Source organism: Peromyscus californicus, unplaced genomic scaffold, assembly GCF_007827085.1.
Source record: "Peromyscus californicus insignis strain IS unplaced genomic scaffold, ASM782708v3 Scaffold_7__1_contigs__length_154581171, whole genome shotgun sequence".
NCBI classification, from domain to species: domain Eukaryota; kingdom Metazoa; phylum Chordata; class Mammalia; order Rodentia; family Cricetidae; genus Peromyscus; species Peromyscus californicus.
Window position 1 is genome coordinate 37,169,445 of NW_026294595.1, and position 18,521 is coordinate 37,187,965.

The 18,521-nt window shown below is 43.2% G+C and overlaps 2 protein-coding genes across 22 annotated transcripts in view; both read right to left on the reverse strand.

The window, feature by feature from the left end:
• Positions 1 to 1,875, reverse strand: part of Wdsub1 (WD repeat, sterile alpha motif and U-box domain containing 1) — a 33,068-nt gene extending 31,193 nt beyond the window's left edge. For 4 of the 6 annotated variants that reach the window (XM_052723989.1, XM_052723990.1, XM_052723984.1 and 1 more), the window contains exon 1: positions 1,673 to 1,875. The gene's annotated coding sequence lies outside the window, so the exon portion shown is untranslated. Of the gene's footprint in view, positions 1 to 1,425; positions 1,572 to 1,672 lie in introns of those variants that run through there. The other 2 variants (XM_052723987.1, XM_052723986.1) reach the window with 2 other exon arrangements.
• Positions 1,876 to 15,972: 14,097 nt separating this feature from the next.
• The window catches only part of Baz2b (bromodomain adjacent to zinc finger domain 2B), a 325,749-nt gene continuing 323,200 nt past the window's right edge, over positions 15,973 to 18,521 (reverse strand). For all 16 annotated transcript variants that reach the window (XM_052723268.1, XM_052723263.1, XM_052723267.1 and 13 more), the window contains one exon: positions 15,973 to 17,370. In XM_052723268.1, the coding sequence (XP_052579228.1) occupies positions 17,217 to 17,370 (154 nt within the window). In that variant the 3' untranslated portion in view covers positions 15,973 to 17,216. The remainder of the gene's footprint in view (positions 17,371 to 18,521) is intronic.

An 18,521-nucleotide genomic window follows, 5' to 3' on the forward strand; every position in this document is an offset into this window, starting at 1 on the left:
AGAGGCGGTGGCCAGGTGCTTTGAAATTCCACCCTCCAGATGCAGCACAGCCTCTGTGATCATAAACTCACAGCAGCTGTGTGTGGTTCCTTGCACTGGGCCTGCAAAGGACTGGGCCCAGGAGTCAAGGATCAGGGAGCGGCTCCTGAGGCACTGCTCCTATTGGCCAATGGTAGATTCTGGGAGAAGGAGACAAGTTCACTTGTGTACCCACGGCTGCTGAGCCACGAGGCTCAAATGAATCCTTTTAAATCCACGGCCACATAGAAGGTCCTGGTAAAACTCTCAGGGGCTCATAAAACAAAAAGACAAGAAGGTGGGACAGAGTTTTGCAGGGAAAGTGGGGAGAAGGGGAGTTTGCCAGAGGGTGGGGTGGAGTCAAGGAAGGGTAAGGGATGAGAGCAGTGAGAATGCATTATGTACATATTATGTATATCAAACTGTCAAAGAACAAATTTTCAATTTCTTAACTAGCAAGTTTAACAGTTCCGGATCCACACCAGAGAAAGGCAGCATTTGTCTGAGTCTGCTTTATTTCACTTAACGGGGTCATTTCTAGCTCCATCCACTTTCCTACAAAAATCATGATTTCGTTTTTCTTTATGGCAAGGTACAATTCTATTGTGTACATGTACCAACTTTTAAAATCCATTTATCTGATGACAGACATCTAGGATGGCTCCATTTCTTGTAATATACATGTGCATGTATCTCTGTGGTAGGACTTAGGCCTTTGGGTATACAAGAAGTTGTACAGTTAGGTCATAAGTTAGCCTTCTGAGAAACATTCGGACTGATTTCTACAGTGTGCAGCCCCACTGCCAGTGACCAAGAGTCCCTCTCTCACGAAGAAGTGGGCACCTCGTCCATATTGCTCATCTCTAACCACAACAGCCAAGACCGTGCCAAGTACCTAATGTGCTCAAATAAAACGTCGCTTAGTATTTATTTTTCCAAATATAAGTGGGTTTGCCTTTAAATATTATATATGAAAACTAGCGTGAAATGACTTAGAAAACAAAGCTTCCAAAAACAAAAATCTAGCAGTGGAAAAACGAAACAATTAGAAAATAATATTGCAGGCTGGGCCTGGTGGCACTAGCCTGTAACAACAGCAGCAGCGGGGAGGCAGAGGCGGGAGGATGGGAAGTTCAAGACTACTCGAATCACCCAAAACCACACAAGGAGGTGAGGCCAGCCTAACTAGTCTCCAAAAACCCAACAAACCAACAATAATAGTGGCTGTGCCCGCCCCTAAGGGTCAGATATGACCTCGACTTGTCAAATGCACAATCTCCTTTCTTCACCTAATTTACGGACATCTCTACAAATAAAATCCTATATGTTCTCAGCTTCATCTTCTCCCCAAAGTTGAACCCCCCCCACCCCCCCACCCCCCACCGCCTTAAAAACACAAACACGAACACTCCAGCAGGTGCTGGGAAAACACTCTCAGGTGAGCTTTCTGGAGCCTTTCCAAATCCCCAGAGTGCAGGTGCAGCGGCAGACTTTCCGAAGCGGCGCCCGCTGGCTCTCGGCGGCGCGCAGGAGGCCGGGCGAGCCGGCGGGCCAGCGGGGTGTGCGAGCCGCAGCCCGCCGGGGGCCCGGTCCCGCCCCCGCCCCCGCCCCCCGCGCAGCCCGGCGCACAGCCCGGCGCGCAGCCCGCACTCACTTCCCTCGCACCCGGACTGCGCGTCCCGCCTCGCGGCGCCTCCTCCCCGCACGCCTCGCCCCCCGGCCGAGGTCACGCTTAGCACCGTCGCGCACCGCGGGGCTCCGGGTCACCCGGGCTGCACCGCAGGAGCCTGGAGGCTGGGCCTCCGGGCAGGACTGCTCAGTGGGCGCAGCCTGGCTCGCTGGGTCACGTGGTGACGACTCGAGGTGGGCGTGGCTTCGGCGCCGGGAGTGCCGTCCCAGGCCCCGCCCCAACCCGCGCATGCGCGCCCGCGCCACCCCGTAAAGCGGCTCCCCGCGGGGTCTGCCGCTGGGAACTTAACTGGAAGTATTCTTTTTCCTGCTTAATGGTCCACGTGGAACTATATCATAATTTTACCGGACATTTCCCTACAGCTGAATGGTACTTCAACATTTTTGATCACAGAAAGAATGCTAGATTAAGCTTCTTCGTACATATATCTATCCACATTTACCAACTTCAAATACAGCTAAATAGAAATGGAACTTTCTGGGTATATGAGCCTAAAGATTCTTCAGAAGTACACTAGTACCCAATGACTCTTCAGAGAGGCATGGTTTGTATTCTGAGTGATATGTGTAGTAGTGAGTGGTGTCTATCTCTCCATGTTCTTTCCAGACATGAGTGTTATCTTTATACCTCTGTAGTGAGTGAAGAAAGACCTGAGTGAATGTGTATATGTTTGATATGGGCACAGCCATATTAAGGAGCCCAATACCTTAGATCCACGGAAATGGGAAAACCACCCCTCCTGTCTCAATTCCGATGTTGCCAGTGTGCAGAAAAGGTCCACTGTAGCTTGGTCCTCTTGGATATTTACAGCTTGAAGACTGCTCCCCTACAGAGACTGCTCCTCCGGTGATCAGCTAAGCCTGTCTCCTTGTTCAGCTGTATACCATAAACCCTGCCACCCTGATTCAGCTGAATATGACCCCCCTCCCTGTTCAATGTCTACAATAAACACACCGAGCTTCCAGCTTCCAGTGTGCAGCCTTTTCCATGGGAGAGCACACCATGTGATCCCAGCTTCTGCAAATGTGTGTCTGCCATCTTATCATCCCTTCGAGGGCCCAGTCAGCTCAATCCCTGGAGGCGTGTGCAAGGATGCAGCATATCTCCATTAATTTGATCGGCTCTAATCATCTCTAGTGACATCTATAAGAGAAACCTACATTGATGGTTAATCTTGTTAATATGTCCAGATCTACAATCACCATGGAAACAAACCTCAGGGCATGGGTGTGAGGAATTTTCTAGATTAGGTTAATAGAGGTGGCAAGGTCCACCCTAACTGTGGGTAGCACCGTCCTCTAGAATGTCTTGGGCTGAAAAACAAGGAGAAAGGACAATGTTCATCTGTTTCTGGACGGGGATGCCATGACCAAGCCGTGCTGCCCACGGTCCCTGTCACAGTGCTCCCTGTCACAGTGCTCCCTGTCACAGTGCTCTTTATTTCCGGAACCGTGAGCCTTCCTTAAGTTGCTCTGGCCATGTGCTTTATCGCAGCAATGAGACGAATAACTGATGGACCCTGCCTAGACACCAGCTGTTTGTGCACATTCACCCCAAGGCCACGAGGACAGGTAGATTTGGAAGAGGCAAACTAGTAGCTGGTCTCTTGCCTAAAACCTTGGAATTTGGAAGATTTTTCCAAAATATCTTGCCAAGGAGGAATACTTTATAAAGAAATTTGTAATTTATATCAGAAATTTAAATTTGTAAAAAAAAAAAACTATAGTTAGGTTCTCTGCGCTTCCCCATTGGACAGATGGACAGACACATCCTCTGCAGAGCCACCTGGGTCCTTAAGACACGACAGTAAACATTGGGGAGGGGACAAGTTTAGTATATTGGCTCCTGGTCTCTACATTGGCTTAATTCTATCAGGGTGGATACTGCCATCATCAAGGACCCCTTCGCTGACTCCAAGTAATGGTGTCTATGGTCTAATAGGATTCCAATTCCAGAAAGCTCCACACACACTGGTGGATGTGCGGGGCAGAGCAAAATCACAGCTTCAAGGGCAGGAAGTGAAAAAGAAATAGAAAGGACTGGACCCTACTGCCTGCTTCAATGGTATGCCCTCTGTGACCTGAAGATGTCCCATTGCCACTTAGAGGGTCCACTACCCCTCAACAGCACCAGGGCCTTGGAACCAAGCTTTTAACACACGGACTTTTGGGGTGCATTCCAGATCCAAACCACAGCAGCTGCTTCCCCCTGACTTGAGTGGGATGCTAAAGCTGCCTCAAGAAATAGGCTTGTATAATTTCAGTTGGTAGTTATGAAAGGCAAGACAGCTCTGGGGTACTCACCTCGCTCTGAGGAAGTCCAGACCACATGGAGAGTGACAAAGGCCCCATCTCTCCTTCCAGGAGAAGATCTGCCACCTTACAGTAACTCACTCATGAGCCATGTGCCGGGGCCTGTCCTGATGGCAGATTTTTCTTTATGCCCTGGAGTTGTTCACACAGCTTTAAATGCAGTAACCAAAGGCTAACTTTTCATTGGTCCTCAACTCTTGAAAATTGGAGAAATATGCTCTCTTAATTACTCTTCTATTACTATGACAGAACACCATGACCAAGGCAACTTAGAGATGAAGTGTTTAATTGGGCTTCCAGTACCAAGGGGTTAGAGTCCATGATGGTGGAGCAAAGGTATGGTGGCAGAGACAGGCGAGTGCTCACATCTTCAATCACAAGCAGGAGATGGAGAGAGGTCACTGAAAATGGCACAAGTCTTTTCAAACCTCAAAGCCCGCCCCCAGTGACATACTTCCTCCAGCAAGGCCACACCTCCTAATATTCTTCAGTCACTAACTGAAGACTAAGTATTCAAATGTCAGAGCCCATGGGGGGTCATTCTCATTCAAACAACCACATGTGCTAACATGGTTTCTCTTTGCTTAAAATGTTATGATTGAAGCTCAGTGTCACTGTTACTTACTTAAAATTGGGAAACCATTCTTGGAGTCTTACCATAAAGCTACAGTGGGTGACCAGGAGCAACAACAATGGTCTCTGTTCTTATGGAGACCTCTAAGCTGGAAAGCTTTCCTGTGTCCCACCTGGTCCAAGCCACTCAGACCCAAGTAAACACACAGAGGCTCATATTAATTAAAACTGCTCGGCCATTAGCTCAGGCTTTCTACTGACTAGCTCTTACACTTAAACTCAGCCCATTTCTGTTAATCTATATGTCGCCACGTGTTCTGTGGCTTTACCTGTGTGCCATTACATGCTGCTCCCTGGATGACAAGCTGGCATCTCCTCACTCAACCTTCCTCTTCCCAGAATTCTCCTTGTCTGCTTATTCAGCCTATACTTCCTGCCTGCCTACTGGCCAAATCAGCATTTTATTAAACCAGTGTACAAAAGCATTATCCCACAGCAGAGACCTCTGTGGCCTCGGCCTCCCTGACCAATAACTCACAGAGAGGGATCTCATGCCTGACGTTGAAATTTCTTCTTAAACCCATGTCTTCTAGTAGCAGCACTGACCATCCACGTAGTCTCCATCTGAACTCCTTTAAGTTAACTTGAAATTATCTTACTAATTAGTTTCTCAAAGGCCCACGCTCATCCTCCCTCTTTTTCCCCACCCCATGCTCCCTCTCGTCCCCCCTTAAACCTTTAACGCCCAGTATCCAGCCCTCTTCTTTCATATTTAGGGGTCATTCTTAATTAACAGAGGTCAGCAGTGATATTCCTCCAGAAAACTCTGAAGTTGTTCAAAACAGTGCGTCAGTTAAATCAACTCTACATTTGTCCAGTAACTAGAGCTGAATAATCACTTCTTAGTTATGCCTATTCTAAATTATTACAGACACATTTGTTCATGAAAGGTTCTGCAACAATATTAAAGAGGAAAATTAAAATATTCTATGAGCAAAATCACATGAGCAAAATTTACTTGACCAGAATAAGAATACAAACTTCTTCTTGTTATGAAGGTCACAGGGTGACATTAAAAGACACAATGCCACAATCTAAGAATCCAAAGGAATGTATTCAATCCGACTCTCCTGTCCAAAGAAACATGCAGATATTTTTCTGACATATGTAGATTTGTGGAGTCTTGCCCTGTGATAGTTATGAAGTCAATGTTTCTAGGGCTGATGAAAACATATATTGCTTAAATGCCTCTTGCTCACTCACCAAGGTGAGAGCTTCCCACTCATACCATATAGGACAGGGGTAGATGATTTTTCTTTTTGTCTAGGTCATCTCTAATATGACTCATCTTTCCTGTGACTTTCTAATTCTTTAATTACTTAATTAATCAATTTTGGTATTTTGTGACAGAGTTTCTCTGTGTAGCCTAGCTGTCCTGGAACTCACTGTGCAGACCAGGCTGGCCTTGAACTCACAGAGATCTACCTGCCTCTGCCTCCAAGTGCTGGGATCAAAGATGTGTGCTGCCACCACCACCTGGCTGACTTCCTAATATTTTTAACTGATCAACTGGCATATAACTTAAATACCATGTAAATCACCCATTTAAAATATAAAATGTAATTGTTTTAATATATTCACAGTTGTGCAACTGGTGTTACTATCTAATTCCCTAGAAGTTAATAAGAAAGCTCTCAGCTCTAATCTCTAGTCAAACACACTGATCCACTTGCTATTTTTCTAGCATTGCCTTTTTTGGTCATTATCTGTAAAGAGAATCATATGATGTGGTTTTTATGACTGGCTTTTTCACTCAGAATAGTATCTTTAGTGCTCTTACATATTACAGTATGTAGTTCTTCCTTTTTATTACCAAATAATATTCCACAGAGTAAGTAGACAGCATTTTTGTTCATGTGTCAGCTGGCAGCATTTGAGTCGCTTCCCATTCTCGGCTACTGAGCTGCTATGAACACCCGCTTTTGCATGGACGTATTTTTAAGTCTTTTGAACACACACCTAGGGGTGACATTTCTGGGTCGTACGATAGCGTAAGTTTCACACTGTGAAAAACAATCAAATTGCTTTCCAAAATGGCTGTGCTAGTGCACAAGGCCACCAGCAGTGTGTGGGAATCCCTGACAGTTGTTCCTGTCTTGGCTGCAGCCATCCTTAGTTCTGAAGATCTTGGAAAGTGCACTTTATCTGCCTTCTCACTTCTACACCCATCAAGTCGTCGTGACTCCATTTTCAAAATGCCCTGTGGCCAAATTATCAAGTGTAACCCTCCAACTTTTATGAGTTCTCTCTCTCTTCTCTTCTCTCTCTCTCTCTCTCTCTCTCTCTCTCTCTCTCTCTCTCTCTCTCACACACACACACACACACACACACACACACACACACACACACGCGCGAATACAGAAACACATCTGGGTTTTCATCTTGACCCACAGATAATAATGTGGGCGTTTTATTTGATATAGTTAGACAAATTTACAATGGTCCAAAAGTTCCTTGGGTCAAAAGTTGCTCCCCTCCACCTTTTCTTGGTATTTCTGTATCTTTAATCATGACATTTCTCTCCTGAGCCTGGGGCAAAATGTTTGGTTTTGCTTTCATGGTAGATTTCTGCTGTGTTACCTACTAACTTCTCAAAGAGCCTCATCTTCCACTCAGATGCCTCTATTGTAAGTTCTACTTCTTTTTAGGGGCCATTCTTCAATGAGATTTTTTTTTTTGAGTGAGGCTCTTGCTATGTATCCCTGTTTGACCTCAAACTCAAGGTAATCCTCCTGCCTCAGCCTCCAGAATGCTGAGATCATAGGTGTGAGCCCTTCAATTCAGTTCCTCACGTTGTGGCGACCTCCAACCATAAAATTATTTTTGTTGCTACTTCATAACTATAATTTTGCTGATATGAATCATAATGTAAATATCCATGTTTTCTGATGGTTTTAAGCAATCTCTCTGAAAGGGTTGTTCGACCTACAAAGAACTCACAACTCACAGGTTGAGTACTGCCCTGGGGGTATGATGCAGTTACATACAGTAGAACCTACTATCTCAGTCATGTAGAACAACAGGAGTATATTCCTGCTCATACTTCATGTCCATTATGAGACTTAAAGAACTGCACTGATTGTAGCTGCTCAGAATAAAAGAACAGAAGTCATATGAACACTAAGGAGCAATCAGATCCTTCACCAGCCGTGCACATTCATGGGAACACATCTAAGGAGCCACCTATAGTAAATACTAATGCATGCTATTTGCATTCAAAACTCTTAGACCAGAGTTAGCCTATCACATGGCTCTATTCACCACTAGGAAATAGGAACGAACACAGGGTGATGGAAAACTGAGTCTATGGTTTTATGGCATTGATGACTACCAGATAATACTGCTTTCATTCTTTAAGGGGAATGTGGTCAGCATTAGAAGCAGAGAGAAGCAATCTGGAGAATTTCCTTAAAGTCCCACTTTGTATTAACCTATTCATTTTCAACTACTGAACTCTCTGGGAAACTCTTTACTAGAAACCTTACTATATAGACACAAGCCTCTTCAACAAGTTCCCAGAGGCAGATGTATTCAATTCAAACATTGTTAAGTCAAAATTACGATTACAAAGTTGGATGATTACAAAATTCATGAAACACCGTCCAAGCGATCTATACAAATAAGAGCTAAGCTTTTTGGCTAGGTATCACGGCTCCAATCCCAGCGCTGGGGAGACTGACTCAGGACTGTCAGAAGTTCTAGTTAATAGGGCACCTTAGGAAACATAATAAGAACCTGTCTCTGAAAAAATAAACGTGCACTTTTCCAAGCAAATGTTTTAAAAAGCCAAGCATCTGTCTCAATAAAGCTGAATCTAAATGGTATGTAGAGCCCTCTTTCAGCACTGCTCTCAGGGTGCGCTCAAAGGCTGAGCACCTCCTTGAGGGGAAGGCCTTATAGGCAAAGTCTCATTGGTATCTTTAATGTATCAAATGCTATATTAATGATAGGTCTAACAATAGGTATGACACAATCTCTTGAGGACCAGTGTAAGATAAAAGAGGAAACACTCCTTCAAATTGTAGACAATGTGTATCCTCACTTCACTGCCCATAGATACTTTGAAAAGACAATAAATCCACAAACACTAGCAAGAATGTTTGCATGTACACCCAGAGCATGTCAATGAACACATGACTCATGGTGAGCTCTGGAATGATCCATAATTGCACTCAGATGGCCAGATAGGATTTTAAAGAGGCAGAATTAGAAAATGCATCATCAGGAAAGTGGGCGTATTTCTGTTCCTCAGTCATAGCTCTATGGAACGAAACAACAGTTTGAAGGGCAGAATGGGCTGTTAAATATGCATTGCACAAGAAGGGCCCGGTTTCAGCAAGGTTTCTTTGTGGCTGACTATCTCATGGCAAAGGGCTGATTCACCTGTCCATTTTCATCACAGCCTCTTTATGTGGACTTGGGTGCACAGATCATCGTTCAGGGGACTCATCCTCTTCCCAGGTATCATGACACTGGAAACCTGGCCATGGTTCCCTAGTCACTGGAAAAGAATCCCTCCCACTGTGATCTAGTTGATAGTCCGTTTTATGGTTTTGTGAATGAGGTAGCAACCTTGAGTCTCATTGACTCTTCGGCCTTGATAAAATAATTTCCGGGCCTAGAAGAAAGTAGGCAAGTCTGCCGAGTCTACTCACTTTTGCCAAGCAGCCACCCGCCCTTCATGGCGGCTTCCCAGCTCGGTCATGGTCGTGTTCACTCGGAGCTACTTGACTGTCTGAATAAGCGCCCATAAAATACTTAGCTCAGTGCTGTACACACACTAACACGTCCTCTGTGTAACGTCAACAGGTGTGCTGACGCTGAACGAAGATGCAAATATGCTCTGAAAGTTTCCAGTAGGTAATCATTTGGCCTTGAAATTGTTACCTTCCTGTCTCAGCCAACCCAGTGGTGGGATTATAGGTATACAGGACCATGCCCCTGGCACTCTTAGAATTCTGATGCCTCTCTGCTCAGTGGAACACAGCCAGTTCTGTGCTCTCTTTAGAAAGTGTCTTCGAGTAGAGGCCTGGGTAAACAGGCCAGTTTTCTTCATTGGTCCTCAGAAATTAGTCTTACCCTGCTTGTAGCCTGATGAAAAGATCTCCTTTGGTTCAAATGCATTGTTTACAGCCTGGGCCTAATGTTAGTCCCAGCTCTTTCCTCATGGACAAAGAGCAAAGTTTACTTTCATTCTTTTAGATTTTTTATTCCAAATGTGTTCACCATCTTGATACCATTTCCTAATGCTATCAAGACTCACATAATTCTTGCAGTATTTTGGTGGAAAAGGGCATTGAGATATTTGAAATAGTCAGGAAAATTAATGTGGACAAATCTGAGAAATGCTTTTGGCATGTACATGAGCACAGCTGTGCTCCCCTACACGTGCATGTATGGAGGCCAGAGGCCAACATCTGGCGTCTTCCTTACTCTTTTCTTTTTCTTTTTTTTTTTTTTTTGGTTTTTCGAGACAGGGTTTCTCTGTGTAGCTTTGCGCCTTTTCCTGGAACTCACTTGGTAGCCCAGGCTGGCCTCGAACTCACAGAGATCCACCTGGCTCTGCCTCCCGAGTGCTGGGATTAAAGGCGTGCGCCACCACCGCCCGGCTTCTTACTCTTTTCTTTAGGCATTCAGTGAGGCAAACAATCTACATGGTGGACAGAAGGTCAAAGGGCACCAACTATCAATTCTGTCACTGGCTCCCCGGGCTTTAATACTAAAGTGCAGAATCCTCTCCCAAAGGAGATGCTCTAAGTGGATGCTGTCACCAGCATACTTCTGGATGCTACTTTTATTATTGTAACTTATAACTCTTAACACCTATCACTTCTCCATCCTTCCCATGAACCTGGGCATGCTTGCACACGTTCTTTCAATGCCAGCCTCATCACCTAGCCCGAACTCACCTTGTCACCAGAACATGTGCTACCAGAATGCATGCTGAGCATGCCTGGCTGAAGAAGACATCAGAGGCAGTTTCCATGGTTCTAAAATGAGCGACGGTTAGATTTGCTTACTACATTGGACAAAAGCTATGAGAGAACAAGCCAATATTAGAGCTGCTCAGATGATCAGAAAACCATTATTTATTTCAAAACTCAAAATCTGTGACAGTTTATTAGTGAAAATTATCCAAATATTAACGACTGGTTTGAAGGCAAGACTGCTGTTCTCTTCCATGGCTGGAAGGAGAGAACACTGGAGTGTTCATCACCCACAGAGCAGTGTGGCAAAGCTGTGGGAAGCATGCATACACAACTTGGGGATTCTCCCATAGGAATCAGTCCCAGATAAATTTTTAACACAGTCTTATTTATTGCAATGTAACAAACTACTTAAAGTGAGTAACAAACATTAGGAGCTTCTCCAGCTGTCCCTCTTAGCCAACATCTAGGCTCAGCCTGAATGGGACATCCTGTGCTCCGACCCAGCATAATGAGTGTAGCTCTCAGGCCTCATCAAAACAGTTTCTTTCTGCAGCAGCAGGAGACCATTACAGAGAACCACAAGTAGTCAAAACACAAGAAAACTGACTGCGGGGTGCCCGGCCTGAATTGCTAAGAGGAAAACATAACCCAGCACTGAGGCTTGAGGAGTGCCATGTAAGAAGGGTCAGAAAGATTTTTAAAACCCAGAGAACTAAGAAGTTGTTGTGAGAATGTGCCTTCCAGCTATAACAGGGAAGCCAGGCCCATGGAACCTCAACAACACAGCCAAACATCTCTACACAAGACCTAGACAGTTCAAGTTGACATCCCAACAGAGATGGAGAAAATATTATGAGGCTCTAGATGAATAACTACAATTAACATCTGCTGAGAGAAAGGAAAAATGATTCTTTCCCCAGGATGAGCCACCTGATTGATCAGCCATAAAAATATATAATACAAGCAACACTAAGTGTATTCGGCAGATTGTATTTCTGTTTATTCATTTATATGTATATGTAACAACAGGTAAAGAGAGGGCTGCCAATGTGAAAGTGGGGGTTAGACATGGAAGGGAAGAAGGGAGAAAGAGAAATGATATAATTTTTAAAAATAAAGAAAAATACAGTAGGTAAGTATATAAGGAATCATGTAAATACTTATTAATACAGAATTCCATGAACTTATTGAGAGGGAGCCCAATGTTGGTTTAATATTTAATCTTCACAAAACTTGGATATACCCAAAAAGAACAGGTTTGTAAGCTTGATATAGATTAACTTCATCTGTCAACCCGATGATGCTCCAAATATCTGACCAAAAATATTCCTTTTTTAAGAGTTTTTTGATGTGATTAACATTTATGTCACTATACCAAATAGACAGACTTTCAAAATGTGGGTGAATGTCATCTAATCAATTGATGTTTGAACAGAACAAAGAGATGACCTCATTTCTAGTGAAACAGCATTTCCTGTCTCAAAGCCTTCCAGCAGGGACATTAGCTCCTAACTGCTTCTATGACAAACTGCCAACCTTAAGAATAAACTCGAAAGGACATGTCACCTTCCATATGCATGAATCAGTTCCAATTAATTGATTGTATATGGGTCCCTTCTATTTTTCTGATTACCCCAACAGAATACAATGAACGACTTCACTGAAAACAAACAAAACATTATGCCATAGTTGACATGGGTTATGAGTTCCCAAGTAGCGTAGGTAGGAAGTTTTGGCTCAGGGTCTCTCACGCGGTTCTCAGGACATTGGCTGGGACTTCACTTTGGTTGTGGGATCAGTACCTACAAAGTTTCACAGGGCTGCCCCAGAGCAAATGATCCAAGGTAGAAGCAGGAATGGATTTTATAACTTGGTTTGGGAATTCTTCTGGTGCTGTTCCATATAATGTTGGTTATAAAGACTCCCCTCACGGGAGGGGATTTTATGTGGACATGAAACCAGAAGGCAAGGAATGCTTGGGATCAGCTTGGACAATGGCTTCTGTATGAGGGTCCTGTATTCCTAACCCCAGCAGTCTTATTTGCACAGAAAGAGAGATGCAGACAGTGTAGGTTTTTACTCCTAGAGGAATTTATTAGTAAAACTTGGGTTACTGTGATGGAATACCTTTCAGTGATCAAAAGATACTTTCAAGTCAGAAGTAACAGAAACATCAAGAAATACTAAGTTACAGAATCTAACTGGTATGTTTTAAAGTTGTATAAATATATATATGTATATGTCACATGATATATTTTTGAAGATACATATATTGCTAAGTGCATAAAAATGGCCAGAAAGACATTAAAAGTGGTTATACACAATGGGTAGAGGAATCAAGAGAGGAAATAGTAAGCTAAGGAAAACAAAGAGATCTGTAAGAACAATGTGAAAAGTAGGCCATGAAATAAGAATGAATCACCTCGGTCGAGGATAAAACCCCCTTCTGCTGGGAGTGTTGTAATGTGGTCCAACCACATCAAGAGATCGTGGGATGCGACTCTTAGCTCGGAGGGTTCTACACCTTTCCCTCTGCTGTATATCAAAGAGAAAGTTCATTTCTCATAGAGCACCTTCCTTATCTTCTCACCTCACAAATATCAAAAGGAGATCTTTAAGATGTAAATAATTTAGAGAAAAGTAGCCTAGAAATTAAATGCATATAATGAACAGATGATCCACCTCAGGTTTCCTTGCTGGGAGAAGACTAAAGGGGTAGGTAGACTGGGAGTTTCTACAAGGACGTGGGAGTGGAAGGGATGGGGAAAGAACAGAACAGAGCGGGTCCATCAACATACTGAAGTTAGGTGTGGTGAAACACAGCTGTGAACCCAGCACTGGGGAGGTTGAGGCAAGAGGACATGGGGGGGGGGCTTACATCAAAATCAAAACTGATCCTTCATAATCTTGAGTAACTTTGGTGTTTGCAGAACATTTTATATGGGCATCAAGAGGAAAAGGTCAGTTTGCATGTGCAGTCATTTCCTTGAGTTTGAGGTAGACCTACCACATCTCACCCACTCAATTGTCACGGTTAGCAACTCAGTGACTACTTATTTGGGTGACTAGCTGGAACTGGACATGAAGGCCGGCTACTTGCTTAAAATGTACAGGGCATTTAGTACTGAGAAAGGGTCAGAGTTAAATCCTAACGTGTCTTACTGAACTGTGTGTAGGACAGTACTGGGGGAAGGGTCATTGTTTTATAGCCGAGAAAAACTAATAAAGATGGTTTTACTGAGATGGAGCAGTGTGAGTGTTCTGAGTCACTTACAAAAGAAGCACACACCTAAAGGTGTCCCTGGCGGCAGTTCCTCTAGGGTGCCACCCACTGCCCATTTCAGTGGCCACCTCTGCCCAACCCCAACAATGAAGACACCAGTCCAAGGCACACAGTATTTGTCAAACTTCCCTTTTTCCAGGGAGACTTATTTATCTACTTGTTCGTTACTGAGTCTCCAAATGCAGCCGAAGCTGGCCTCCAAGTCACAATCCTGCTTTAGGCACTGAGTATCAGGGTTACAGGTGTGTGCCTCCATGTTCCAATGTTGTATTTTTAAAAGAAAGAAAATGGTTGCTTGGAGAAAGATGTTTTATTCATACAGATTTAAGTATTTTCTCATTTATGAGAGTCCTAGACACTGGAGGTAATGTTATCTCATACAGATTAACCTGCAGCAAAGCCCCCTGGGAGGGAGACTCCCCAGACAGCCCCTCCTGCTCAGCACAACATCACTTTCTTTCCACATGGATATTTTTGATCAAACTCCCTAAGGGCAGTGTTGCAATATCTGCTAAACAGAAACAGACATATTTATATGCCAGCTGATGTTCACAGAGAGCTCTACAAACAAATTAGAGATTCTAGAAAGTACTTATGGCTCAGTATTTTTAAACAAGCATTATTTTCTTGGGAAATTTAAATTTATCTTCACTATGAAAAGCAGTGGGTATGGACACGGCTCAGCAGTAAAACATCTGCCTATAGCTGGGCGGTGGTGATGCATGCCTTTAATCCCAGTACTTGGGAGGCAGAAGCAGGCAGAGCTCAGTGAGATCAAGGTTAGCCTGGTCTACAAATCAAGTTCCAGGATAGGCAGGACTGTTGGACAGAGAAACCCTGTCTCAAAGAACAAAACAAATAAACAAACAAACCAAACCAACCAACCAAGAAATAAAACCACCTAACCCCACCAACATCCGCCCTCAAAAAAAACAAAAAAAGTCTGCCCACCACAAACAAAGCCATTCAGCTGCCATTATCCCCTCTTACCCCCTCCCAGGCCTGCAAACAGGGGTCTGGCCTGGCTTGTTTCTTTCCTCTCTTGCCTGTGCCCTCTCTGTGTGTACATTAGGCTTGTCTTTTCTTTTTTCTACCTTGTTTCCTTCCTCCCTTCCTTCCCCCTCACTGCCTCTCTCTGTGCCTCACTGCATAGACCAGGCTAGCCTTACTGCATAGATCAGGTTGGCCTCACTCACAACCATCCACCTTGCTTCTACCTCCTGAGTGCTGACATTAAAGTGTGTACCACCACACTCAGCCTTTTATTACTTACTGTGTGTGTGTGTGTGTGTGTGTGTGTGTGTGTGTGTGTGTGTGTGTGTGTGTGTGTTTGTAGGGGGTTATGCATGTATCTTTGTGGGTGCGCCTGCTCATTTCACCCTGTTGGAGGATGGTGTAGGAGATTGACGTTAAGTCTCTTTGTCAAAGCCTTCTATCCTACTTTTTGAGTCTCTTACCAAATCTGAAGCTTGCCACTTGCTGGCTGCTCAGCAAGCCCCTGAGATCCTTCTGACATCACCTTGCAGTTAGTGTTTCAGGCAGTTAGGGATACAGGTGCTTACAGATGCGTACACTGGGCCTGGCTTTCATGTGGTTGCTGGGGATCTGAACACAGATCCTTAGGCTTGAACAATCTGACCACTGAGTCCCCTCCCCAGTCCTACCTGTCCTGCTCACCAGTGGCTTTCCAACGTTCAGCTTTGGCCCACCAAAACTTGTAACTATGAATCTCATGGCTTAATTTATACCATTAACTTTCTTTATGACAAGAGGATTATGCATCTATAAACAGGTATCCTCATATCATAGTATCCTAATGCTTTCATATTGAAAATGTGAAACAAAATGAGGTCCAAAGAAACTGACATTCTCACAGAGCTCAGAGACGTGAGGCTTTGCACTCAGCCTATGGCTTCCCCAGTCACCACACACACTGCTAAGACTGCAAAAATAAAATTTAAATTAACTGCCTTTTAACAGAATGCATGTTCAGGTACATTAAGAAAAACAACAACAACAACAAAGAGTTTACCTGCTTTGTAAACTCTTTTATTGTATCTGTGCCATATAGAGTAGTGAAAAATAACACCCCTAAAAAAAGAATACTACCTTTTCCACAACATTTTATTTTAAATAAAACTTCAAGTACTTTTACATAGGTACAAAAAAACTCTCATCTATTTGCCTCCAACAGGCCACAACACACAGTAGATAAAACACAGTGGTTACAAATGTCTTTTAAATTTATTTCTGAGGCAAGGCAGATGGGAAGGAAGTGTCTCTATGAAAAAATACTGTGTGTGTAGGAAATCGTCACGATTTTATTTCACATGGATACAAATGATTATACTTTAATTTAGGCCCTGGTGGCTTAAAATTATATAACAAAATAGAAAAATGGAAAACTACTATCCCTCCACCCTGTTTCAAAGGCAGGCACTACCAAGATTAGGGAGACGCCACAGTGTTGGTAGAGGATAATCACTGTACAAGCTGTATAGCTGTAATTACCTTCCGACTCAGATAAAATGCTACAGTCCTCCTAAGGCATAAACAATAATGTCTCCAAACAATATATACACATAATACATATTAAAACAAGACTCAATATAAACAATAATGAACAATATATACACATCAGTTTCCACTGGCTTGAAATACAATTTAACTACACAAGTGATGCGCAACATATATATATATCTATATAAATGTACTTGTAACTCTACAGTAAAGTTTATTTTTGGTGCTTTCAGAGCACATCAGTGTAAACAGGTTCACTTGGCTTTGTTTTATATTTTAAAACATTCCTGGTTGTATTTTCAAGATTTAAAGCAATTTTCTAGTTCTTCCTTTTCACAGAAAACGAAGATTCTGGATGTGGTTTAATCATAAATAATTCATAAAATTAAATACATTCACTAAAAAATAAACTACAAAGTAAAAAAATGAAAAATAGATATTTATTGAGAGGGAAAGGAGAACCATTTCCCACGTTAGAGCTCTGGTGTTGGCTATTCAGTGCGATTTGATGAGTTTAATAACTATTGCACTATTACACCCCTTTCCTCGAAACATTCTTTGGGTGCGCTTCCCTGTTCTACCTAAGTTAGCTGATAAATCACCCAAACCAGTGACCAACGGTCTTGGCTGTAGGAGTGAAGCCTCTAAAAACGGTATCATTCTTCTCATCTTTTTTTTTTTTTTTAATATATATATATATGTATATATATACTTATTTCAAGGAAAAAAGTTAATATGTATGTGCCTTGCACATCTGTGTAAATGCAGTTCACATTGCTGGTCTTGTTTGTCCTTGTTTAAAAGGAAAAGAGGAAAAGGAGATTACAACTTCAGCTCACTTTGAAGGTATCTGTCCACTTTTTTTCAAAGTACTTTCTCATACTGTGGCCAGCTCTGCCTATGTCGGAGTCATCTTCGTTAAATGTTTCACAGTTGTCAAACACCAGCCTGACATCTAGAGCAAAGGTCTCAAAGCTGCTGTACCTGAAAGGAAACACATCATTACAGGCTGCTTTCGCGGGTTTGGACTTGTACACAGACAAAGAGGATGGGAAGGAAAGCTGGTGAGATCAGGGTGATTGCACTTGAACACATCTAAATCCACTTATGAAGACAACATCTGGAAACATTCACTGTGCTCTGCCACGCTGCGTCAAAGATGTTCAGTAGAAGAGGTCACAAAACTAAGGTATTTTCCCTGATAGGCAAGGCACCACATAACTGTATTCCATGGTACCACATAACTGTATTCCTGGTACCACGTAACTGTATTCCATGGTACCACGTAACTGTATTCCATGGTACCACGTAACTGTATTCCTGGTACCACGGTAACTGTATTCCTGGTACCATGTAACTGTATTCCATGGTACCACGTAACTGTATTCCTGGTACCAAGTAACTGTATTCCATGGTACCACGTAACTGTATTCCTGGTACCACATAACTGTATTCCATGGTACCACGTAACTGTATTCCTGGTACCCACGTAACTGTATTCCATGGTACCACATAACTGTATTCCATGGTACCACGTAACTGTATTCCATGGTACCACGTAACTGTATTCCTGGTACCACGTAACTGTATTCCATGGTACCACATAACTGTATTCCATGGTACCACATAACTGTATTCCATGGTACCACATAACTGTATTCCATGGTACCACGTAACTGTATTCCATGGTACCACGTAACTGTATTCCATGGTACCACGTAACTGTATTCCTGGTACCATGTAACTGTATTCCATGGTACCACATAACTGTATTCCATGGTACCACATAACTGTATTCCTGGTACCACATAACTGTATTCCATGGTACCACATAACTGTATTCCCTGGTACCATGTAACTGTATTCCATGGTACGACGAAACTGTATTCCTGGTAACAAATAATGTATTCCATGGTACCACATAACTGTATTCCATGGTACCACATAACTATTCCCGGTACCTGGCTGGTGAAGACAGGAAGATTGCAAGTTTGAGGGCAGCCTTGGCTACAGAGTAAGACCTTATCTTGATGCAAAAATAGCAACAAAAACAGGAAGATGTTTTTCACCTGCCCTGTGTTTCCCACATCCCATTTACTATGTGACTTCTTACCGTTCTTCTGGGGGTTTTCCAA